Below are 26,208 nucleotides of genomic sequence, written 5' to 3'. Positions count from 1 at the left end.
TCTGCCCTGTCAACCCTTTGTAGTCCATATCCCTTAAGTAATATGGCGGAAATATCTGGGTTAACCTCATCTTTAAGCCAAGTTTCGGTAAGAAAAATAGCATCCGGGTTAGTTTCCTCAAGAAGAATTGACATTCTGCTCCTGTCCTGTTCTCTGCTCCTGTCCTGTTCACTGCTCCTGCCCCGTTCACCGCTTCTGTCCTTTCACCGCTCCTGGTCCTTTCACCGCTCCTGGTCCTTTCACCGCTCCTGTCCTTTCACCGCTCCTGTCCTTTCACCGCTCACGCCCAGTTACTCCTCTAGCTCATGCCCCGTCACCTCCCCTGCCCCGTCACCTCCCCTGCCCCGTCACCTCCCCTGCCCCGTCACCTCTCCTGCCCCGTCACCTCTCGTGCCCGTCACCTCGCCTGCCCCGTCACCTCTCCTCCCCGTCACCTCTCCTCCCCGTCACCTCTCCTGCCCGTCACCTCTCCTGCCCGTCACCTCTCCTGCCCGTCATGTCTCCTGCCTGTCATGTCACCTGCCCGTCACTTCTTGTGCCCGGTCACCTCTCCTGCCCTGTTGCCTCTCCTTCCACGTCTCCTCTCCTGCCCTGTCTCCTCTCCTGCCCTGTCGCCTCTCCTGCCCCATCACTGCTCCTGCCCCGTCACTGCTCCTGCCCGTTCACTGCTCCTGCCCCGTTCACTGCTCCTGCCCCGTTCACTGCTCCTGCCCCGTTCACCGCTTCTGTCCTTTCACCGCTCCTGCCCCGTTCACCGCTTCTGTCCTTTCACCGCTCCTGTCCTTTCACCGCTCACGCCCCGTTACTGCTCTAGCTCATGCCCCGTCACCTCTCCTGCCCCGTCACCTCCCCTGCCCCGTCACCTCCTCTGCCCCGTCACCTCCCCTGCCCCGTCACCTCCCCTGCCCCGTCACCTCCCCTGCCCCGTCACCTCTCCTGCCCCGTCACTGCTCCTGCCCCGTTCACTGCTCCTGCCCCGTTCCCTGCTCCTGCCCCGTTCCCTGCTCCTGCCCCGTTCCGTGTTCCTGCCCTGTTTCCTGCTCCTGCCCCATTCCCTGCTCTTGTCCTGTTCCCTGCTCCTGTCCTGTTCCCTGCTCCTGTCCTGTTCCCTGCTCCTGTCCTGTTCTCTGCTCCTGTCCTGTTCACTGCTCCTGCCCCGTTCACCGCTTCTGTCCTTTCACCGCTCCTGGTCCTTTCACCGCTCCTGGTCCTTTCACAGCTCCTGTCCTTCACCGCTCCTGTCGTTTCACCGCTCACGCCCGGTTACTCCTCTAGCTCATGCCCCGTCACCTCCCCTGCCCCGTCACCTCCCCTGCCCCGTCACCTCCCCTGCCCCGTTACCTCTCCTGCCCCGTCACCTCTCGTGCCCGTCACCTCCCCTGCCCCGTCACCTCCCATGCCCCGTCACCTCGTCACCTCTCCTGCCCTGTCAATTCTCCTGCCCCGACACCTCTCCAGCCCTAGTACCTCTCCTTTCCTGTCACCTCTTCTGTCTGGTCACTGTGGTCACTGCTCCTGCCCAGGTCACTTCACTCCGTGTACAACATTGACAAAGGTGTCACGTTCCCCACAGTACTCTGCTTGGGGAAAGCTCCTCTCTAATCACCAACTCCGATCTCAGGGGCACTTGATAGAGGGCGGGCGCATTGTCATTCTAAAGGGGCTAATCTGCCTCAATCTGCCTCAATCGGAATGACAATGGCCTGCCCTCGGTCTGTGAGAGCTCAGGGGGGGCGGGGGCTGCTGCAGCCTATGGAGTACAACAGAGAAGTGCGAGCAGCCCCTGGAAGCGGAAAGAACAAAGTTATCCTTTTAAAGTTGGACTATTCTTGCCGTCCCGGTGTGATGACCAGGGCAGAGATGCCGGACATTAGGACCCTGTGGGTCACAGGGCGGTGACCAGGTTACCGGACACCACTTCCTGTGGGTGGACAGGAAAGGGGCATTAGGCTGCAGGACGAGGACGAGGACAGATGTGTGATGGCAGACTGAGAAGCAACTGTAATAAAGAAGTATCTGTTCCCCTACCACATTGTGTCCAGAGTGATTACTGATCGTCGGGGATCTGACAACTGGCGACGAGGCGGATCGAGTCCCTGCGTGCAGAAACACAGAAGTCGCGATTTTAAAGCCAGGAGCCAACCCTGGATCGCGTTGCAGCCAGGAAGAAGAGGGAAGAGTGAAGCGCCGTCCAGCATTCAGAGGCGACGTGGGAGCCCACCCCAACCGCCGCAAAAGGAACGAGCAAGACAACTGGTAAGCGCCAAGCGCTAGCGCGAAGAGCGCGCGAAGTTTAAAGGAGCCCAGAGCCAGCGCGAGAGTCTCGGCGGCCATATTGGGGCCAGGCGCAGGAGCCAATAAAAACGAAGACTGAGGGCGGCGGCCATTTTGAAGTCAGGCGGTGCCCGGATTGGCCCAGAAGTCTCGCGAGAGTCTCGGCGGCCATCTTAAAGTCAGGCGCGAGAGCCAATAAGAAAGCAGGAAAGTTTGGGCGGCCATTTTAAAGGCAGGAAAAATCGAAAATCAGAAGAGGAGGCGCAGAACACAAAGGAATGAAGGAATAAACACAGACAAGCGCCGAATACAAAGAAAAGAAGGAATAAACACAGACAAAGGCAAGAACAAAGGGAACAAACAGGAGTAAAGTGAAAAAAAAAAAAAAAAAAAAAAAGAAAGAAAGACTGTCTGGAGTAGAAAGTAATAAGAAAAGGAAACAATAACAAGGGGGACAAAGTATCACCCCACAAAGAAGAATAATAAGGAAGGAACGTACGAGATATCCAGAAATAAATAAGTGTCCAAAAGAGTAAAAATGCCAGACACGAAATCGCAGAGTCAGAGTGCACTATTCCGCAGACCAGTGCCTTTCGTTGTATCGGAACCACAGGTGGGCATCCGGTGGGAAAAGTGGATCACAAAATTCGAACGATACCTGAAGGCGACTGATGTCGTAAATGAGAAGAAGCTGGATCTACTGCTAAACTTCGTGGGGGATGAGGTGGAAGACCTCCTAATAACACTCCCTCAAAGTGAATTAGAAACCTATGACCAGTTGAAAACGTGTCTAACGGCTAAGTTTGACCCGCAAAGAAATGTTGATTTCGAGAGATATTCGTTCCACATGGCATACCAGCAGCAAGAAGAGTCAATGGATGATTTCGCAACGAGGCTACGAAAGCTGGTAGCATATTGTGAATTTGAAAAGTATGACAATGAACAGGCACTTCGTCTCAAAATGATAGAAGGCTGCCGAGACACGGAGTTTCGCACCAGATTACTGAAAGAACCGATCACCTTGGAGAAAATACTTGACCTAGCGAGAGCAGAAGCAAGAGCGACTGTACAAGCGAAACAGATGGATCGAAAGGGCGAACAGATACATCGAATTACAGATACAGGCAAAAAAGGGAACTGGAAAGGAGGACACAAGGAACAGGCGCCGAAGAAACGAAGTTCCCAATGCTATAGATGCGGCCTGGAATTTCCCCACCGAGGACCATGCCCAGCATTTGGTCAAACATGCAGAAAATGTAACAGAAGCAACCACTTTGCCACCATGTGCCAAGGTGGCCAATTCAAAAGCGACCGTGGCAGACCAGGAAAACCAAGACAATCAACAACAAAACATGTAAGACACATGGACGCGACGGAGAGGAGCTCGTCGGGAGGATCAGGAGGATCAGAAGAAGAGGAGGAAGAGATAACAAGCAAAGCAGAACGCCTATATCTCATGACCACGGATGAAGGGCATGGAGAAGAACATATCAGGCTAATAGACAGGAAGTCAATAAAGAAGACAGATTGGGTAACCATTGATGTAGGGCCACACCAAACAAAGTTTGTACTAGACAGCGGAGCTACGTGCAACATCATGTGTGCCTCTGAATATGACAAGATGAAGAAGAAGCCGCCGCTACAACCATCAAGTGTAAGAGTGTTCACATGGGGCGCACAACATCCTGTAACAAACATGGGAAAGTTCATGGACACCATGACACACGACGGCAAAACCGTCGTAGAAGAAATACACGTGTTACGAGGAGACATTCCAGCACCATGCCTACTAAGCAACGTAACAGCAAAAATAATGGGACTACTGAAAATGATGTATCACATGTCGGACAAAGAGAGCATACTACAAGAGTTCCCGAAGCTGACAGACGGCCTAGGAAAACTTGAAGGAAAGCAAATAACACTACACATAAACGAGGCTGTCAGGCCAGTTGCACAGCATCACCGAAGGGTGCCAATACATTTACAACCCCAAGTAGAGGAGGAAATAAAGGTGCTACTGGCCCAAGACATCATCGAGCCGGCGGAAGGACCAACGCCATGGGTGTCCCCAATAGTGGCTGTACCAAAGAAAGACACTACACAGATAAGAATCTGTGTGGACATGAGAATACCGAATACAGCCATCGAGAGAGAAAGGCACCCAGGGCCACATCTGGATGACATGATAAGCTGCCTGACAGGGATGAGAAAATTTTCAAAACTAGACCTGTGCAAGGGATATCACCAACTGGAACTAGATGAGCAATCACGATACATAACGACCTTCTCAACGCACCTTGGACTGTTTCGGTACAAAAGACTGAGTTTTGGAATATCCTCAGCAGCAGAGATATTCCAAGAAACAATCAGGCAGATAATAAGACCGATAACGAACAGTCTAAACTACAGCGACGACATCCTGATTTTTGGAAAGTCGGAGGGGGAGCATGACACGGCACTGAGGGCAGTATGTTCACGGCTGGTAGAGGTGGGCCTGACAGTAAACGAGAAGAAATGCGAGCTGGGGAGAGATGAACTGGTGTTTTTTGGACACATATTTTCACGAAAAGGAATGAGGCCTGACAAGAGTAAAATCGACACGCTCGAAAAAGCGAGTGAACCTAAAGATGTTGCTGATGTGCGCTCGTTCCTTGGCCTTGCCAGCTACTGCGCGAGGTACATAAAGGACTTTGCAACGGTGAGCGCACCATTGAGAGAACTGACAAAACAAGGGCAGCCATTTGAATGGACCACAAAGTGCACAAAAGCGTTTGAAGAGATAAGAGCGTCAGTGACAGCAGTTGACCACTTAGCATATTTTGACCCGAACCTATGCACGGAACTAACAGTTGACGCCAGCCCAGTTGGTTTGGGTGCAATACTAGCACAACACAAACCAGGAAAAGAGTCACCTCGACAAGTAGTAGCATACGGAAGCAAAAGCTTGTCAGATGTTGAGAGAGCCTACTCTCAACCAGAGAAAGAGAGCCTGGCAGTGGTATGGGCATGTGAGCACTACCACATGTTCATATATGGAAAACCGTTCACAATAGTGACAGACCACCAAGCGCTAGTGACCATCTATGGCAACCCAAAAGCGAAAATACCGCCGAGAATAGAAAGGTGGGGAATAAGGTTGATGGACTACAACTTTAAGATAATACACAAGCCAGGAAAAGATCAAAATCCAGCAGACTATATGTCGCGACACCCGCTCCCGCACAGGAGCAATAGCACCACAATGGCAGAAGAATACCTCAACTTCATAGTGAAACAAAGCACCCCAGCGTCAATAACAAGTGAAGAACTGGAACTGGAGACAAAAAGAGATCCGACAATGAAGACAATAGGAACAATAGTGAGGCTACAAAGATGGAGACATATTAATAACAACACCATCACAGAAGAAGGAGTTGATAAAGAAGAACTATTGGCGTTCAAAAAGATAGGCGAAGAATTGTCGGAGACAGAGAACGGAGTGCTGATGAGAGGTTCAAGAGTTGTAATACCACTTCGTCTAAGAAAAAGAACAGTCAAAATAGCGCACGAGTCACACAGAGGAATAGTAGCGACAAAGAAGATGCTGAGAGAAAGAGTGTGGTTCCCAGGACTAGACAGCATGGTAGAAGAAGAAGTGGCGCAGTGCTACACCTGTCAAATAACGGGACCATCCAACAAGCCGGTACCGCTGAGGATGTCGGAATTACCATTGGCAGTATGGACTGAATTAGCGGCAGACTTCTATGGGCCACTAGAGACTGCAAGATACCTGCTAGTAGTCATTGACGAGTTTTCAAGATTCCCGGTAGTAAGGGAAGTGGCATCGACATCAGCAAATGCCACCTTACCAGTGCTGGATGACATATTTGCTGCCTGGGGCTCACCACAAACACTGAAAACAGACAATGGCCCTCCATTTTCAGGAGAAGAATTCCGCAGGTTCATGGAATACCTGGGGATCAAACACAGGAAAATAACACCGCTGTGGCCCCAAGCCAACGGAATGGCAGAAAGATTCATGGGGACCATCAAAAGGGCCATCCAAAGAGCAAAAGTGACACAGATCTCCATTGGACAAGCGCTATGTCAGGTGCTACGAGACTATAGAAACACCCCCCACAGCACCACGGGCAAATGCCCAGCAGAACTGGTGCTAGGAAGAACAAGCAAGACGAGGCTACCACAGAGAGAAGTAACAGCAGACTCCAACAGACAAGAAATCGCAAAGAGAGACAGCAAAGAAAAAAAGAAAATGAAGGAATACGCTGACAAAAAGAGACATGCAGCGGAGCACCAACTAAAAGAAGGGGACATAGTAATAGTGAAGCAAACCCAGCACAGAAAATCAGACAGCCCTTTTTCAAAAGAGCCACTGGTAATAACTGGAGTAAAAGGGTCAATGGTGACCGCAGCGTCAGACAATCGGACTGTAACAAGAAACAGTTCGCATTTCAAGGAGCTAAAAATGGAAAAAGAAGAAAGAGTAATAACAACGGCGGAAGTGGAAGAAAGAGAACAAGGAACGAACGGTGAAGTGACAACACACAAAGAAGAAGGTGGAGGACCAGAGCAGAGCGGAGAACAAAGACCAAGAAGAGAGTGCAAAAAGACAAAGAGACTATTAGAAGAAATGTAGAGAGTCTCTCTATATATCTCTCTCTCTCTCTCTCTCTCTATCTCTCTCTATCTCTATATGTATATCTCTCTCTCTCTCTCTCTCTCTCTCTCTCTCTCTCTCTCTTTCTATATCTATATCTCTCTCCCGAACTGCAGCACAGTCAGTTGCAGTGTGGATAAGGATTTGTACATGGGGAAAAGCATTTGTTGTAACAAAGGGGGAGATGTGATGACCAGGGCAGAGATGCCGGACATTAGGACCCTGTGGGTCACAGGGCGGTGACCAGGTTACCGGACACCACTTCCTGTGGGTGGACAGGAAAGGGGCATTAGGCTGCAGGACGAGGACGAGGACAGATGTGTGATGGCAGACTGAGAAGCAACTGTAATAAAGAAGTATCTGTTCCCCTACCACATTGTGTCCAGAGTGATTACTGATCGTCGGGGATCTGACACCCGGGACGCTTTTTTTAAAGCAAGAAGTAGGGGAACGGACTGAACAATATTTTAGAAGTAGGGGCACGCCGTGCCCTTCCGTCCCCGCCCACTTCTATCACTGGATAGGATCGACTCTGAAAGGCTAATGGAGGTACCTGGTTATGTGATAAGTACATGGCGTCGGCATGCTCTGATGGGCATGGGCTAAAGTTCCTATGACGCAAGTGAGGCAATTTGCAGGTTTTCCATGTATTGGCTTTAAATAAACAACCTAAGGCGTTCTAGCATTTGAAATTTCAGCTCACAACAGTTGCGCCCTAGACCAAGCTACCAAAATAAGGTTTGTAAAAGGTTGGCATGGGAATGAAACCGTGATGTCTTCATTGGCATGCAGTCACAGGTAATTTGGATTGCTGCCTTCCAGCTGGTCTTCACAGGACACAATGTTTCAGCTCCTTTTCTTTATGTTGCACATCATTGTTGCAATGTTCATTAGTCAAATTGTCATTTTATGGGAAACCACGTTTTTGATGCACGCCTTCTAAGACGGAGTGAATGCTCGCTCATGAATGTTTGAATCCTGAGTGCCGAGGGGGGCCGGGCCGCTCCTGCTGCTTCGCGAACGGATTGTGGGATGACGGAGCAGTTCACGGCTCCCGCCACTAGATGTCACCGCCGCACCTCTACGTACTCCTTAGCAACCGGACGCTCGGTACGCTGTCTCCGGCGCGGTTACGGTGTCTCTATGGCTCAGACCCACCTCCGTTGCTATAGGCAGGACCATTTGTTTACTTCCGGGGCTCTGTGATTTCATACATTCCCCGCGTTAAGAAAATACATAATATGTCGATTAATGTGGACGCCGTGATGACGATCGTAGAGAGAAACGGCAAGTCGCGTTAATACGGGTCGACCCCGTTATCACCCCCCCAATTGTCACGCTTGTCATACAGTCGCGACACCATGTCCGCAGAAGAGAGCGAGGATGAGATTCCCGGTGAGTATCTACCGCTTCCGGGCCTGTCACCGCTGCTGGGTTTTCTCTCCCCCTCCTACAGTCCTATGTATCCCTCCGCACCTGCCCCCAACCGTCAGTCTTCTTCTGTCCACCCAGGGAGGGTGCTAGAGGCATCAGTACAGCCCACCTAATTTGCCGAAGCACCATATCCCTGCCTTTTTTGGTGTCAGAGCCTCTCTTCATAGTTGTGCTTTTGCTCGGCATTGACAGACATGTTTTCATCTATTGACATGTTTGGGACTATGTTCTCTGTATGTCCTCTGTGTTTGTCAGGATCGTTTCATAAACACAATGGGCAGAGTGAAACTGAATGTTCTAGATTCGTGAATGTGGTTTAAAATGGTCCTGGGCGAGATAGTGTTGACTTAATTGCCAAGCTCTCCCAATTGCTCATTCCCAACCGTGATGTGTCTGAGTGTCTCTGCAGGTGGAAAACCCAATATATCTTCTTCAATTACGTATTTCTTGGAGTTTTGGAACCAAAGTGGGGAAACACGAGCTTACTGTATGTTAGTGGCACTTTGAATCTCCCCTCAAAGGCTTCTGTTTTAATCTAAATGTGTTTCTATGAGTAGGTTCTTAAGGACAGTGCCCTGAAGGATATACCCCCTTCTTTGACTCCCATGAGACCAGTGGCGTAGCTAGAGCTTCTGGCGCGCGGGGCTATCCCTCAGATTGCTGCCCATGGCCGATAGCGAGGAAGGACCGTGGGGCTGCGGAAAAAAGGACGTATTTGCTCTGGAGCCCCCAATGAAGTCAACCGTGTAGCTTGGCTTTTTCGCGCCAAAAACCTCTAGCTTGTTATTGATATATAGAAGTTCATTTCACACAAGGCCTAGTGACTTCGAGAAATCGCACACTGCTTTTGTGTTCTGACATTCTTGGCATGCGTTACGTCATAACGTTTGACATACTCCATTAATCCATCCCATTATCATGTATTTTTAACTTTATTCCTCATCACCACATTCAGTACCTTCCAGCCTGGGTTGTGACCCCAAGCTATATGCGTGCCCATCCATTGCTGGTGCTTTCCAGCCATTTTAAGATCTTCTTATAGTTTCTCGTTGTTCAAATGGGTGTAATTTATAATATTTATATGTTTCCCTCATCTTCATTGCTTGATTTTGTTCGCGTGGAAGTGTCACTCATAATTGTTGAAATGTCACTCATAATTACACTGAAATTTTAAAAATGTCACAAAAAGCAATCTGAAACCTTGGCAGCTGTGCATAATAATGCTATTTATTTCAAAAAGACATATTGAGCAGTTTAATAAAAAACAATTAGTTGATTACAGCACTGCGCCACCAGCTGTTATTAACCTGAGGCTGAAAGTAAATTGCATGTCTAGTCTAACTAATTACATTACAATACAATGAGGCATGAGGGGGGGGGGACAAGCCTCAGGAGAAGAGGCTGACTGAGGTACACATTGCCTGGATATATATGCTGTATTATTTAAAAAAGACACTTCGAGACACTGAGCAGTAATAATTCTAAAGTTAAAGGTAGGATCCATCCCCAGCCAGACTCCCTCTTTGCATCTGGCTGTATCCCTAGCGAGGAATACCCCCACAATCATGTTCTATGCTACCTCCAACTCCTGACTGTGCACCAGTGAATGCAGCCTGTACCTGTGCGGGGAGCCCGACCACTGCTGTCCTCAATGTTCGGCCTCAGGGGAGCCTTAATGAATGTACCGCTTGCTGCAGCAGTACTAGAATAGAAACTTTGTGCGCTCTCCTAAAATTAAATTAATTTGACTGTGATATTGTGACTGGCAACTATGTAATCACTGGTCCCTCGTTTATGGAATTATTGCTGTTGTATGACATGTTTGAGATGATGGCTACACTGTTTGAATCGGTTTATGGTTCAGTGTTTTTATTGTACTAAATGATCTAATCAAATAAATACATTCTTAAAGCGTTGAGACCCTCACAAGTGAGTAGACTCGCTATACAAACCCCTGATGGATTGATTGATTAAAACCAAATGTTAATCCACGGACATAAAAATCTAATTTATATTTCAATACTACTGGCAGAGCACTTTCATTACAAAGGTGCAAATCAGAATCAGTTCCCTCCACAGAGGGTGGAGGGAAAATGAAGAAAGTAAGACAAAAGGAATGTGTTTATGCTGCGCATAATGGAAATACTATCAAGTTTAATAAAATATGAGTCCAATGTATGGTTGGTTAGCTGCACAGGAAGGAAGGGTGGTGAGGACGGAGCCCCATCTACAGAGGAGAGTTTGTGCAGGACGAGGTCCAGATTAACACAAAGGGGAATGGACTTTAGAGAAGGTTTGGTTGCAACGAAAATGTATTTCTATCTTTATGAGGGATATAGGAATTTTAGTTTTTCAGCAGTATTGTGTTGTTTAGGCTAGTAAAATAATGGTCAAACATGGATTCTTATGAATTATCGAAATGAGAGGACTGTGCTGTGCATAGTGAAATATCTTACTGGCACTTTCTAATGGTTTTAATTATATTGATCCAAAACTGTGAATTTGTGTGAAGAATAATGTGATATATCAATCAAGAATGTGTGACTTATTCTGTTTGTAGTTTTGTATTTCTATGACCTGCTGCGAAAATGTGCCCGATATAAAAATATAACTGAAGACAAATAAGTTGACATGCTGCTCAGGCCAGCCCCACTCTTTGGATGCTGTGTGTGCCCTTGGGACGTCTCGGCTGACCGATGCTTTGTCCCGCGGGCGCTCATTATTGTAGGCTTTGAGGTCCTGTTTGGGACTCATTCATCTGTGGCTGTCATCGGGAACTCCATCCTACAGCCGAACAATAGACTCATTCTTCCTTATCTAGTTCCTGCAATGCATTGCACCCACTACTCCACCCACAGGTAACCTTGGTGGAAGCTGTCGGAGACTAAAACAGGGTGGCTTGAGGAACTTTACTAAAACCAAAAATAAAATAAAACAGAAGTGCTCAAAATCCCCAGGGGCTTTTAACCCCTTCCCTGCTGCCGTTGGTCGTTGGACGTCGCACGCTCTACCTCCTTGGTGCTGCGCACGTCCAATGGCCAACTCGGCCCCGCCCAGCCTTTAGAACGCCCGCACCAGGCGTTAAACATCGCATTAACATATATTGCTATAATACACCATTATTTTGTTTAATAATATATTTGTATTGGGACTCAAAAGAAACTAATTCAGCTGGTTCCTATGTGAAGGGACATTGGGGGGTGAACACATCTGAATGACGCTCCATGCTTGGGGCCCCTGGAGGGTGGCACGGGGGTGAGACCTCTCTTGCCTCCCCTGCTGGACACTGCCTGGACTGGGGGCCAGTGGTAAGGCGGGTCTCCCACTGAACTAACTGGACCCCCCAACTATGGCTGGACATTATTCCTGAGCTCTCAGCTCCTCACAGAGCTGTACCGCCACTCTCACTCATGGGGGGGAGGGGAGACAGGGCAGAGAGAGGCCCCCTCCCGACGTAGGGGGCCCCAACTGATGCCTGGCTACCTCGGGACCTTATCGGGGACTCCCTCGCAATGGGAGAGGTCATGGCAGCACCATCATCCGAGACACTGGACTTGGGACTTAGTGTGATGGAGGACACCAGAGTGGTAAATAAAGTGGGCGCAGTTGTGATTGAACTGGGGCTTCTCTGGAGGGATCAGTGCAAACTCTCTGAGTGAAGATCACAGAGAGAGACATTCACGGGCTCCAGCCCAAGGCTCCTCAGACAGATCACTGACGTCAGCTGAGACTTTCAACCGGGGACTATTCCTTCCGAAATCTAGGCCACAAAAACCCCCAGACAAGCAGTTGCAGACAGCTCACACAGCTGTTATTGCAGAGCACGGCCAGTGTTCTCTCTTGAGGCGATGCCTCACACCCCTGAGGTTCCTCTCCAGTCCTTTCCTATAGTGTCAGAGGCAACTGGCGGGATGCCCCAGATGCATGGGAGGAAGGTGGCAGAGCCATGTGGGGACCCATTTCAGGATAAAGCCATGTATTCTCTTTTATTTTATTTATTTTTATTTAAAGAGTTTTATATAGCGCTGGCTAGACCCGGAGGTATCAGAGCGCTTTACATGAGAATCAACAATGTAACATAAACAGTTCAACAATTACACAATAAATCCCCAAAAATAGGCAATACAATTAGGAGAGGAGAGAAAGGAGAGAGAAAAGTAGTGGAGGGGGCAGGAGAGGTGAGAAAGGGAGGAAAAGGGAAGAGACAATACAGAGAGATGGATAGAAGTCTGTCTAAAGACCGACTGGGTAGGTGAAGACCAAGGAGGGAATCCACGGCCCATCTCACCTATAGCTAAACCAGGTAGCTCCATCGGGCATCAGACAAAAAAGTTCAGTCTCAGTACATTGAGAGAGGGGAGAAGGAGAGACATAAATAGAGGGAGGATGTGGGAGGAGACAACAGAAAGGACGAAAGGAAGTGAAACAATGTGGTTTAACAGTATAACAGAAAAAGATCAACAATTAAACAATACATCAAACAATCAGCAATACAGTAGGAGAGGAGAGAAAGGAGAGAGAAAAGAAGTGGGGGGTAGGTGAGGTGAGACCGTGAGGGTAAGGGAAGAGACAACCGTAGAGACGAGAGGAAGTCTGTCTAAAGACCGACTGGGTAGGTGACGACCAAGGAGGGAATCCACGGTCCATCTCCCCTGTAGATAAACCATGTAGCTCCATCGGGCATCAGACAAAGAAGTTCGGTCTCGGGTGTCTGAGGAAGAGGTTCGCAGAAAAACAGGATGGGAAGGAGATATGGCAGAAAGACTAAGGAAAGTCTGCCCAAAGACCGGCTGGGTAGGTGACGGTCGATGGGGAAGTCCCAAAACCCATCTCCTCTATAGCCATCAGGTAGCTTCACCGGGCTTTGGCCAAATAGCTAGGTCTCAATGGGACACATTTAAATAACATGGGGGGCAAAATAAATGGAGCATAGAGTGGAGGGAACAGGGCGGGTGAGAAAGGGAGGATAGGGGAGGAGACAACAAGGAGAGACGAAAAAAAATCTGTCTAAAGGCCGACTGGGTAGGTGACGACCAAGGAGGCAATCCACGGCCCATCTCCCCTATAGCTCAACCAGGTAGCTCCATCGGGCATCAGACAAAATAGTTCAGTCTCAATAAATTGAGAGAGGAGAGAAGTAGAGATATAAATAGAGGGAGGAAGCGGGAAGAGACGACAAGAGAGACGAAAGGAAGTCTGGCTAAAGACCGACTGGGTAGGTGACGTCCAAGGAGGGAATCCCCGACCTGACTCCCCTATAGCTAAACCAGGTAGCTCCATCGGGCATCAGACAAAAAAGCTAGCTCTCAAATGACGCGGGAAATTCACAGGTAAACAGGGAGGGGCCTAGGGCAAGGACAGGTCCGGGTAAAGGTTAGTAGCAGGAAAGAGGAGAGGAGTAGAGCAGGGAGGGGTAGGGGGTAGGTAGTTCGGTAAAGGTTCGGATGGATCTGCTACGAGACATTAAAAAAGCAGGTCCGTTTCTTCACATGCGCCACAATGGAGTTCTCCGTGCAGTGCCGCTGAGCGGGGTCCGGTGCAGATACTTCCAGGCTCCTCTTCTCCTCGGGCCGGTTCGGAATTTGAGGCAGGGGAGAGAGCTGGGGGGAGTACCTGCAGATCGTTAGCTGTGTCCCTGCTTCAGTGAACATCCGGCGGGTGGCCCAGCCATCTCCTAGAGTTGGAGATCCCCGGCGGCCATCCCTTGCAGTTAGTGAGCTCCAGTATGTTCCTCGTTTTCGCCGGTGATCATCTGCCTGTTCTCCGGTTACTCATTGGATTTATTCGCCTGCTTGCCCGATGTGCCCTCTCGAGGTTTGTCCCCTGACCCGGGTCCAGGGTCTGCGCGTTGGAGGCTGTTTGGCGGCGGGCATAGGGAAGACTTCCCAGCTGTACGTTCAGGGATCGACATCGAGTCTAGTCCCCGCGCTGCTGCCCGAGGCTGGCAGCTTGGCAGGCAGCCGCAGCAGTGGTCACACGGGGGCCATCGTGCGAGACGACGATGGTCGGGTACCAGAGATCGAGAGGTTATTATGGTCACCTGTCCTTTTAATTCTGCGCAGTCTTCAACCTTCTGCCTTGAGCCACTCTAAGAAGATGCATAAATGTCGTCCCGAAGCATACATAGCAGTTGGGTCCACATCATTACAGCCTCAGCTGCCCCCTCGCTGGGTTAACAAACTGTATTGCAGTGGCGCTCCCTGTAAAAGAGGCTCAGTGCTTATTCTGTTAATGTTTCAGCAACTTATCAGGAGAGATTGTATTTTCATCAGAGTTCTGTTCTCCGGGATCGCGCTGGTATTATGTCCCGACCGTCGCCATTTTAGAGTCAGGCAGGCATTGTAACTATCGGGGCAGAGCAGCAACTTGCAAAACAGCAGGCAAGGCGCTCACCTCCCGGTCTTGCTTGAGGGCGATTCGCTTCTTGTATCTCTGATCAGAGCAGCCTCAGGGGGTCCGTACACGATCGGCGCATCTCATCCTTGCACAGCGCCAGGCAGACTCATGATCGGCATGCGGCGCCATTTTAGGATGACCGCATCAGCTCACGCGCGGTGGAAAGGCTCCAAGATTTCTCGATGGAGAGCGGTTTTAACCCCTCGGGATGGCAAACGTTAGGTGCAGCGCAGCATGCGGAATCAGGATCTGCGTTCCCCTCGGCGATTGAGACGGTAAATCGCCTGGATGTTTAAAATTCGCCTCTTTGCTCTGCGGAGCGACTGATGGACGTGCTCTCCCCCGCACAGCGCCTCTAGTCATGACCTCTTGCCTGGCCTACCACAGGGACCGTTTTAGCACACGGCCCTTAGCTGCAGAGCTGCAGCCCCCACAGTGAATTGCACACACGGTGAACTACACGCACACACAGTGAATTACACGCACACACGGTGCCACCCACCCACTACTGCAGGTCTGTTTGGCATTGGAACAGGTCGGATCTTCTAGTGGCAGTGGCTGGTTAACTTACAGTGTTCGTTCGTTCTTCTTCCCCCAGGCTGAGGCAGCGTGACTCTACCATTGACGATGAGCCCTCAACCTCTCACCACGGTCTCTTGAGTGCATGACGCAGCACTCTCCTTCCTTCACCCAGTGGCATTGTGTCGGCCGGACTGGCCCGGGCTCTCTGGATGTTCGGAAATAGTAGGGCAAGTTGGCTGTACCGCAAATCTCCCTGCACTCTCCAGACTCGAGAGCGTGTGGTTGTGCCGCACGTCACTGCTGCACTTTCAGCGCAGGGGCTGGCCAACAATGATTTCCAGAGCCATCATTGGTAGCGCTTTCACGCACTGCAAGATTAATGGCTCTGGGACCCACGTATGCGCCGGCCACGCAGCACTGACGGCCCATGACGGCGGCCTTTATAATTTATTTGGGGACACTGTGTCAGTGTCCGCAAATAAATTATGAAGGCTGCTGCCATGGGCCATCAGTGCTGCGTGGCCACTGCCCCGAAAATGGTGCCGCCTGGACCGGCTGTCTTACGATGGCAAGCCTGACAAGCACAGTTTACAGTTCTTCAACCTGGGCTGTCTTAGACAGCCAGGTGGGTGGACAGCACAGGCTCCAAGTGCCAGTATGAGCGCTAAGCAAGCCGCTCCAGTCATTCCTGGCTCTGCTTTAATAATGGTTAACAGCATGAAAGCAGTGTCGGATTGGATACGGGAGTTGGCTCTGGGGATGTCACCTGGGCAATGCTAGTGCCACTGATACAAAACCAAGGGTTGACCCATGAGGACAGTGCATCATAGCGCTGCACGGAGGGAATGCACCCAAGTGAAGACAGGCATCACCTCCTCAAGCCAGAGAATGACTTGGTGATCCACAGTTAAGGCTTTTTCTGTTGTTGTCAGCCTTGGGACGTGTAACACCAGAGATTTTTGGGTTTTAAAACATTTTGTAGCGTTCAGAAGCATTGTGCGTGCTGAAAGGGAGGCTGCCTCAGTAGCAGCCTGGGTGTTTCTGTACAGCCTGTTGCTTACCCTACCTCTTTGAAATGTCTCCAGCCACCACTGGAGGGTATCTCTTTAATTAAAAAACATTTTCTATGTTGACTTTGATTTGCAGATTGCTTTTTGTATAGGCAATGGGAAATAGGATATTTGAGGTATCGTTACATGCATTCTGAAGCCTTATCTTATAATGGAGCTCTCTTTGATTTGGGTTAGAAGGCTATACTCATGCAAAATAAGTGTGGCTAATTATCTTTAGAGCAGATTCAGTACGGGATAGTCACAGTATGGAGCCATGGATATCCCTCAGTCCATAGTGAAAATCCAGTATAAAGGTGTTGAATTTGGTTCCAAATGGATGCATCAGTGTATCTTCACATTTTGTTGACAGAAAATTACGTTGCAATGTCACCTCTAGTGGAAAGTAAGTAGCCTTCCTGATATCACATTTCTTTAAGCACATGCATTTTAGGCGCACAATCATCCCTTGCACAATATCAGCAGGAATATGAAAATAATTTTAATAACACCAAACCACTTTAAGGTGCAAAATCCCCATAACGGCAGCAGTAACGGGTGTGTGGAAACAATTTCACGAGCACGAATGTGCCTCTTTTGCAGTAGCTAGATCCTTTCCTTCATTGTTCATGTACTGGAATATGAAGACACCTAGACTTTTACACCCATTAGGCAATAGGTTGATTAAAACTGAAATAGTCCTTTAGCCTTTTCCAAAACTTGGCTGACATTTTCTGGAGCCAAGGATAGTTCCTTGCTGGCATATATATTTTATGTTGATCACTTCAGCTCTGGCAGACAACTCAAGTTGTCTGCAGCTAGACCTAAAAAGAAAGTACACTTTAGGTTGTATTTGAAGGATATATATTAGGACAACATTGGTGTGTTCTGTTATATTCATTATATACCACTTGATGAGCACCTACAGAAGCTGCAAGTTTACACATTTTAGAAATTGTGCTCTGCATTTTTGACATGACTCCTTACATCTGCAAAAACACAGTAGGGTAGAAAGAGCCTCCTGAATACCTGCTCCTGAAGAAGGTCACTGAACCGTCTGGGAAGTTAGCAGAACATGTTGACCGATATATGGAGGAATATTAGCAGTGATCATAATGTAAATCACTTGACTAAATATAATTTTTGATTAAATAATAACAATATGTTTATAAACCACTTGCTACTATCCTTTGACTCAAAAGTTACCAAAGATCAGAGCATTATTTTGTGGGTTACGTTAGTCGGCGAAGAGACAAATACATCTGAGCACCGTGGAGGAATCCAGTCGGGTTTCGTGCAACGCTGATCACCTCACATCTAAATATAGACAACGGGAAGGTCCACGTGCACGCGGCTTGGTTCACTTCGGGAGCACAGTCGCTAAGTGCTAACCCTGACAGTCCGGAACGGCGAGTGTCGTCATTAAGGAGACGCATCTGTACTCATAGATTTACAGGATGTTGAGTCATAAGGGATAGCATGAGGGAAAATTTGTATCCTGAAACCTTTTTCAAATCAAATGAGTTCGGAAAATAGAGCAATTGTCTATCACATAGGCTTGTGTCAAAATACATTAGAACTGTAAATAATGGATGTGAAATTGGTTTACATGATAAGTCCCCAACGAACAACAATTAACAATTATTTAAAATGTTGTTAAAAATGTGGTCATCCCATTGGTCGGAGTCGTCCTTTTCATGCAGTCACATCTTGTATTAGTTGAATAGCAAATTAATAGTGAGAAATAATGTTATACTAACATAGCAATGATAAACATGATGAGATTCAATCATTGTGAAGGCAGGACATCTGCCTGGCTGTCTCATCTAGTTCATTCAACCCATTGTGGACAGTGTCCAAGGAGTGCATCCACTTACATTCATGCACATTAAGGATTGCATTTATATCTCCCCCCCCCCCCCTGGAGCCCAGTGAGACCTTCTCAAGATCTAACCATTTAAGACTCACTGGTAGATGGTTGAGTGTTTGGAAATGTTCTCCTAGTGGGGCACCTGGGACATTGCATCTCACCCTACTGCAGAATTGCAAATACGCGCCTTAACTTTCTAGCGTGTCTGTCTAAAGTACATTAGATTGCACGCACAGATAATGGCGTAAATCACATCCGTGGTATTGGAGTTTGTGTGGGTTTTTAATTCAGTGGTACGTTTGTAATGAAATTGTCTGATCTCAATGGTGATGTTACAAGCCTTTAGGCAGCTGCATTTGTAGTGACCTACAATCTCTGGTAAATGCCATAATGCATAGATAGAAGTTGGTGTGGTGGTCTCCAGAAGGGAAAGGACTACATGATATCTAATACTCTTGTCTTTTTAAAAGAGTGCATGGGGGGTCCCTAAGTTCAAGATCATCTGAGATCAACTTCCAATGTTTTTTCACAACCTGTCTCATGTCATTACTACTAGTACAGTAAGTGGTAACACATATCATTTTATTCATGTGGTCAGCCGTATGTGGTTTGGGTGTCAATAATTTTTGCCTTGGATTAAACCAAGCCCTCTTCCGTGCTCGTTGAAAAAAGTTTTTTAGGGTAGCCCCTCTCGAATAGCCAAAGAAGCAATCCTTCAGATTCTTCAAAATAGTTATACTTATGCGAGCAATCCCTCCATAGTCTAAGAAATTGCCCAAATGCAAATTATCTCTCAGGCCTCTTGGATTATGACTGCTATATCTTAACAAAGTGTTTTTTTCTGTACTTTTTCTGAACGGTGGTACGGAGGAGATTGTTTTCCACCTTGATGGAGATGTGCCAAAAATCTACTGTTTTGGGATTAGAATGTATGGTAAACTGGTTATCTGTGGACTTATCATTTAGCCATGTGTGGAAGGTCCTAAGTTCCGTGTCATTGCCCATCCAGATGAGCAGGACATCATCTATATAGCGTTTCCTGAGCGTTATATGATGGATATACGGGTTAGCCTTGTTGTAAATGACGGAATTCTAAAAATCATTCATATACAGGAAGGCTAAATCTGATGCGAAGCTTGTGCCCATATCGACACCCTTAGTTTGCAGAAAATAGTCTCCCTGGAAGAATTTTTTTTTCCATCATGCCAATCTCCAGTAGTCTAATGATAAAATCCGTAGGGACTTGGACCGGTTAAGATCTTTTGTTTAGTGCAGTCCTGAGGACTTCCAATGCGGGAAGCTGTTGGATACTCGTATACAAGGATACAGTGTCAAGTCAAGTCAAGTCAAGTTGTAGTGTAGTTCCTATTATCCCAATAGGCTCTGCGCATTGGAATAATACCTTCAATAGTATAGGCCTAGACCAGATGTTAACTAGGTCTACTACTGTCGATATTAGACTTAAAGTTTTGGGTTTGCCAGCTAGCTCAGAGTTCACTAGAAACTTTCTCGAATGTTCAGGAAGGAATTAACTTCCCTGATTAGACAAGAAGGGATTTAGTTTCTGACAACCATAGAACATGACAACTTTGCTCTCCCCTAATCAAGAGTGTATCTCGAGAGTCGTGTGAACAAAAGGCAATTTATTTTACTCAGTCAGTACGTGCATTCTTAGTCTCATCAGATTGTAGAGAAAAGGAAGAGACGGGCGTGTTCAATAAAAGATGTTATTTATTGATCAGTCTCTTTTCTCGTACAAGAGGAATGGATCGATATTATTGCAATACTTATCGTTAAGTAAAGTGCATACATTAAAAGCAGAAGTATAAAATAATACTGTAAAAACATTGATATGGTTTCTAAGCCATATGAAGGTTTAAAATGAATAAAATATATTACATACACATATACATTTGACTAAACGTACTCAACTGGTGTTTCTAGATACGCCTACCCCGTGTACCTGACCTGAGCCTAATACGTGGGCGGGAATAGAAAGTTACAGTTTAAGTTAAGTTTGTTTTTGCCAAGTGACTGACTAAAGAATTCTCTGTGAGGGGTTATTCAGTTCTGTACCTGGAAGTTAGGATGAATGAGGGATGGTATCTCTCTCTCTCTGCTCTCGATATTCCAGGCTGCCTGCGAGGGCTACCCGGAAACGCCAGTGCTGGATTTCTCGGCAGGAGAAAGCAGTGCGCCTCGTTCTCAGCGCGTCAGGAAGGCGGGGCTGTGCCAGCGGGGTCTGCTCTGCTCTGGGCTTCGGCAAGTATGGCTGCTCCGTCTCGTCACCACCGCGTGTGTTTGCATAGGGCAATATCGGTAATATTTATACCTTTAAGGTGCCGAGATTGACGTAAGGATGGACATAGATACGTCAATAAGGATGTCATACGACCAGGTCGTTAGCACATTCTTTTGCTGAAGTTCTTGGTGAAATCAAAACAATGGTCCCAGGTTGTCATAGGTTTGATTTGTTATGAGAACTCCGTATGCCTTATCAGGGGCTGGAGGAATATCGCTTGTCTAATTAGATCGCAAGCGTTATGACCTAATCAGATAACACGTTCCTGTGCCGTAGTGTGGCTTCGTCAGATAACGGTATCTGCATCATGGGGGTTTGCTGCCTCATGGGCTGACTGCTAGTTAACTTGTTGGTTTGTTAACCAGAATAGGGTCAGGAATAGGGGGATCGATTCAGAACCTATAGGAATACATCACACCCACTCCACGCTAACTATGGTCATATTTACTAATCTATGCATAGTAAAACATAGTACAATATATTTATAGAGTATTGTGTATACCTTACCACCCCAAAATACATATATGCATTTTGAAATTTTCAAATATCCGGAAGAAAGGCAGTCATATGTATAGTATGCACTCAAGCTGTAGAATAATGCTAAAGTAATAACGCATTTGTATACATTAATGCTATTTGGTATATGAGATTTACACATGAAATGGCTCTTAATACAGAAAAAAAGTTCGAGACCACTTCATCACAGAATATAATACAATGAACATACCAGCGGGCAGCTAATGTCTATAAGCTGTCTAAAAATAGAAATCTTAGTTCTCTAGGAATAGTCTCTTACTTTAAGCAGAAGATAAGTGACCCGAAAAATTGTAAAAAATAATTTGGGGCTGCTGAAAAAATTGCTGTCCGTGAACTGGAGGGAAAGCTGTTCATGTGACTTTGTTATTAAAGTTGAAGGCCAAATTCAGGGAACGCCGTGTACGAGTTTGTTCAAAAGTCCCTATTTCTGTTCTGGTGAGAACATGATATCATTTAGGCTTTCGAAAAAGTTGTCAACAGCTTCCTGGGAGAGTTCCATTAACTCGGAAATAGGTGTAACCATGCATTCATGTGCATGATTGTCTCCATTGACATTCTGATTTGGATTGCTGACAGAAGGTTGTACCTGATCGATGCTGCTTTCATCTTGTACTTCACTACCCCTTAATCGTAGTGGTGAAGCTTCCACGAATGCCGTCATCAGGATTGGTAGCCTTTGAGGGCAGCACAAAGCATGAGCCTTGATCGGACTCAACAATGTTTCTGCATCCATTGGCGCATCCGATTGTAGCGTCAGACAGGTGTCTAACACGCATTCTTCTCCGCATAGCAGGTAAAACACATCGTTGCCACATAGGTCGAAAGGATAGAAACCAAGTCATGTTCAGGTCTCTAAGCCGGGATAGTCCCAGGATTCTTGATATCCGGTCCCGGTATCCAATGGCTAGGATTGTTTCTTCCCTTGTCGCAGGTGTTTTGTCTGTGACATGGTTTGCCATAACGAAAAATAAGGACTAGGAATAGGATCCCTGCAATCAGTCCTAAAATGAGGGGGAGTCCGCCAAAAATCGAATGGACGAAATCTGGAAAAATACCCAGTATGGCTTTGAATGGTGTTAATGCCATCGAAAATACTGTCTTAAATACTTTTGAGACTCCACTGGTATCAGAAATATTTAAGATTTCATTCAGGATTTCTGCGAAATGTATGGGGGAATTAGTTGATAACAATGAATGTATCTCTGCAGTCGTCCTTGCGACTTGTAGATCATATGTTTCTTTTGATGACGTGAGCCTGGTCGGCGTCTGAAGAAGCAGTGTTTTCATTCTGCTTAAAGTATCTATTCGAATAGAAGTAATTTTCAAGTTGGGCCATGCCCTTGCCTCCCTGTCTGGAAAGGAGCTGGGGAACAATGAGTGTCCACAGCACTTGACCTTCGCAGTCGTAGTTACGAGATAAGGAGTCCCGGGCATAAGACTACAACATCTTTGATCTACAATTAGAATGTAACTCCCATTATAGAGTCTTTGAAAGAATGGTTCTATCTCTGTTGCAGGTGCGCCTTGCTGGTGACATGAAAGGTTATTTGAGTTCCCTTCACAGGCTCCGTGCAAACTAATTCCGTTACACAGAAGTGTACCGCTTAGTGACATTGCACAATTATTGCCACTAAGAAACGCTTTCTGTCCTTTATTACTGACACATGCATGTGAATAGGGCAGGTCCCATGTTGTTTTAATGTACCCCTTTCCCAATTTTTCGTACATGCCAGCCTGTATATATTTTTGGCAGTATTGAAACCTGAAGGTTGAAATTGGAATATTTATTATCCCATGTATTATCCATTCACTGACAGGTCGTTCTGACATTGTCATTGGTAATCTCTCAAGTTTCTCAATGCTCAGGATTGTATAATCAGCTCCCTTTTGGGCCATACTGATTTGTCTATCAGTAAGGTTAAAGATATAGAATAGTGACGTTGTGTTGATTAAACGCCAAGGCACATAGCCTGAACGCAGATTTTGTAACGTCCAGCCAAGCTGTACAATAGAACGCAATTGGGACTGACCGTGTTGTAATAACAGTAAGTCTTGCGATAATATGTCGATTGCTGAAGACACAATGCTGTCCAAAGAAAAAATTCTGGAGGACAGAGTCATTAACCCATTGTCCACTACAGAAAGTGATTTTTCCAAATTAATACGGCCAATTTCCCGTATTCTCTCTGCTGTTTCAATTTGAGTAACCTTCCAGGCCTCATTGTATGCTGCATATACAGAGGCTGCTATGAAACGCTTTTGACGCTGTTTGCGTGGTCCCATAGTGAAATCACGCAAGTCAGCACCATCAGTAAGTAAAGTTAGGTGTTGCTTAATTTCTGCCAGTGTGGAAGTTTGTAGCCATTGAAGGCATAATTTGCCCACACTGTAGGTGGTTATTATCCCTGGGTGATGTCTTTGAGGATATCTAGGGTCTGGCCTGGTCATTTTGAACCCCTGTGTTTTGTTCAGGAATCTGTCTTGACAGTTATTAGTATCTGTGGGCCAGATCAACCACTGTTTCCAATCTGGATGTGTTCTGTTTTGGTTTAATACATAATTTACGTCTATCTCTTCTTCTGTAGAACTATTGCTGTTCATTGTTGGTTTTGGAATAGACGGTTTATTTAAGTGTTTGATTTTGGCTAGGCCAAGACAGGTGGTTTGTTGAACAGTGTCATTTAAAAATATAATTTGTTCTGGGATCATGCAGGCTCTAAACAAAGATTCTATACCCTGTACTTGCCATTCTTTTGTACCCCAAACACTTTTCAATTCAACATTTTTGTCCCAATAATCAAAACCAAAAGTATTCATTTGTTCAAAGAATGAGTCTGAATATATCAATTTCGTGTTGGTTATCATGGTCTTCATCCCTGTCTTATTTGACAATTTGAAATAAAATGTTTCAGCATTACTTAAGTTAAAACCTGAAAAATATGAATATTTGTCGTAAACGGTTCTTGAGCTTCCTTTTGGAGGGGTTGCACAATGTTCCCATTGATTATAATTTAAAACATTTCTAGGTTGTGCAGATCTATGTAGAAAATGATTACCATAGTGGTTATAACAGTATATACTATCATAATTTGTAGAACCCTGCAAATAATCATGTTTGGTAAATTTAGCAGACATTACTAAGTCAGACATCATATTATTAATGCTTTCGAAATCCCAATCATCAGCAAATGAGCTTGGTTTTACAAAGTCACTCAATGAGATCTTAATTTGGTGTGGATATTTCAGGATTTCGACCGGACCATAAATTTCATAGTCAGTGTTATCCCATGCTACCCCACCCGGTATAGGATTGGCTGCGAAGTTGGCTGAAGAAAGTTCTCTTTTCTCGACGTGTGAAGATGTGTGTGGTTTGAGGATCAAGTTGATTTTCTGACTTGCTGTGTCCATTTTAGCATATTTTCCCTCAATGAAGCGTCCCAAAGTTAGTACCATGATGAGCCAAAGTATGAGGATAAATGCACCAAAACCCACCCAAAATTCAAGCCATGGAGAAACCAGATATGTTTCTTTCAGTTGTTTCAAAAGTTCTTTAGCTTTATCTTTAAAGGTATTTGATGATGGCTGTGTCTTTGATTCACTGAAGCCTTCAGAGGAATCATCGAAGTTTATGAAGTAGCCGGATGCAGTTCTGTCAATTGTTCCAATTGGTTCAGGATCACTGTTTCTTGCATTTGCACTTGGTACTTCATTATAGATTGGTGTGTCTCTGCTAAATGTTTTTATTTGGGTTTTCAGAGGTCTAAGTTCCATTGCATTGTTGCATAGTCCTTGTTGTTCTTTTGTAGGCGTTTCGAATGTAATAAGCCTCTTAGTTAGGACCTCTGTACTGGTAGCAAACCTTGGTGTTCTGCTACTTATTGGGAGTCCACTTGGCCTACTATTTGTTATCGGCCACATGATTGTGGTTTTACCAGGTCGATAGATACAACTCGGTTCTCCTTTTTACCAGCAAGCGGCGGTAGTACAACTGATCTTGTCCCGTTGACAGACAAGACAGGAACTGTTTTTCTATAAGAAGGCCCAAATTCCTTCTTTACCGCGATCTTTTCTCTGACCAGATCCCCGACTTTTGGAATCCAGACAGGTCTTGCTGGGACAGGTGGTGGTTCTTCAGTGGTTGTTGGCTGTTGTTTCAACTTTATGTTGCTCAGGTCTTTTCTTGTTTTGTTTAAGTCCTGCAAAATAGCCAAACGGTTGTTGATATCAAAGCTTTTTTCTTTCACCACTGAAGTCTGACTATCAAGGTCAGAGATCAACATCCTAGTTCCAAATAATAATTCGTACGGACTGAAGCCCTTCAGAGAATTTCTTGGCAAATTATTTAGACTACGTTGGACACTTATTAGATGTTTGACCCACCCAGCTCCCGAACCTAATACCTTTGCCGTTATAGATTGCTTTATGTCACGGTTTTTTCTTTCAACAATTCCGTTCCCCTCAGGGTGAAATGGACAAGAGTACCGCAATGTCACGCCCATGCTGACCATGGCCTCCTTATAAGCTCTAGAGCTAAAAGCAGGACCGTGGTCCGAATGCAGCATGCCAATCGCGTATGTGCCGATAAAGACTCTCAAATCTTTTATAACAGTTCTGGCGTCAGCCGTTCGCTGGGGCCACATCCATATGAATCTCGTACATGAGTCCACTGCTACCAAGATATATTTATAGTTACCATCCCTTTGTAAGGGACCACAGTGATCTAGGGAAACACAAGCTAATGGTTTATCCGAGATTAGAAGGGGCGTCTGTGCTGGACGTCTCACCGTTGATACTTTCATTTTTTGACATATTTCACATTCTAAAACATAGTTCCTTGTTTGTCTTCTCATTTGTGGCCACCAGTATCTCTGTTTTAATAATGATACTGTGGCTGAGACGCCAGCATGTATAGAAGCAAGCCCTTCGTGTGCCGCTATTATTAGTCCTAACCTATGTTCCATGTTTGGAATTGCCCTATCCCCCACTCCAGGGATTCGAGCAAAAGGAACATTGTTTGCATCAGTTATGTATGAGTATTTTACTGGAAAGCCTTTCGGGAGTGTTTCTATCGAATCCTTTTCTGAAGCGCTGACAGCTTGTAATATTTCGCTGTCTATTTTTGTTTTTGACCGGGTGATGGCAGCTACGGAAGCCGTTTGCACAGCTG

The 26,208-nt window shown here is 46.3% G+C and overlaps 1 protein-coding gene across 3 annotated transcripts in view; it reads left to right on the top strand.

The window, feature by feature from the left end:
* The first annotated feature begins 8,087 nt into the window (after positions 1 to 8,087).
* Positions 8,088 to 26,208, top strand: part of RPGR (retinitis pigmentosa GTPase regulator) — a 430,193-nt gene continuing 412,072 nt past the window's right edge. For all 3 annotated transcript variants that reach the window (XM_078658267.1, XM_078658265.1, XM_078658264.1), the window contains exon 1: positions 8,088 to 8,326. In XM_078658267.1, the coding sequence (XP_078514393.1) occupies positions 8,293 to 8,326 (34 nt within the window). In that variant the 5' untranslated portion in view covers positions 8,088 to 8,292. The remainder of the gene's footprint in view (positions 8,327 to 26,208) is intronic.

Source organism: Lissotriton helveticus, chromosome 8 (genome assembly GCF_964261635.1).
Source record: "Lissotriton helveticus chromosome 8, aLisHel1.1, whole genome shotgun sequence".
Lineage (NCBI taxonomy): Eukaryota > Metazoa > Chordata > Amphibia > Caudata > Salamandridae > Lissotriton > Lissotriton helveticus.
Note: the sequence above shows the minus strand (reverse complement) of the source record. Positions and strands in the feature narration are given on the sequence as shown.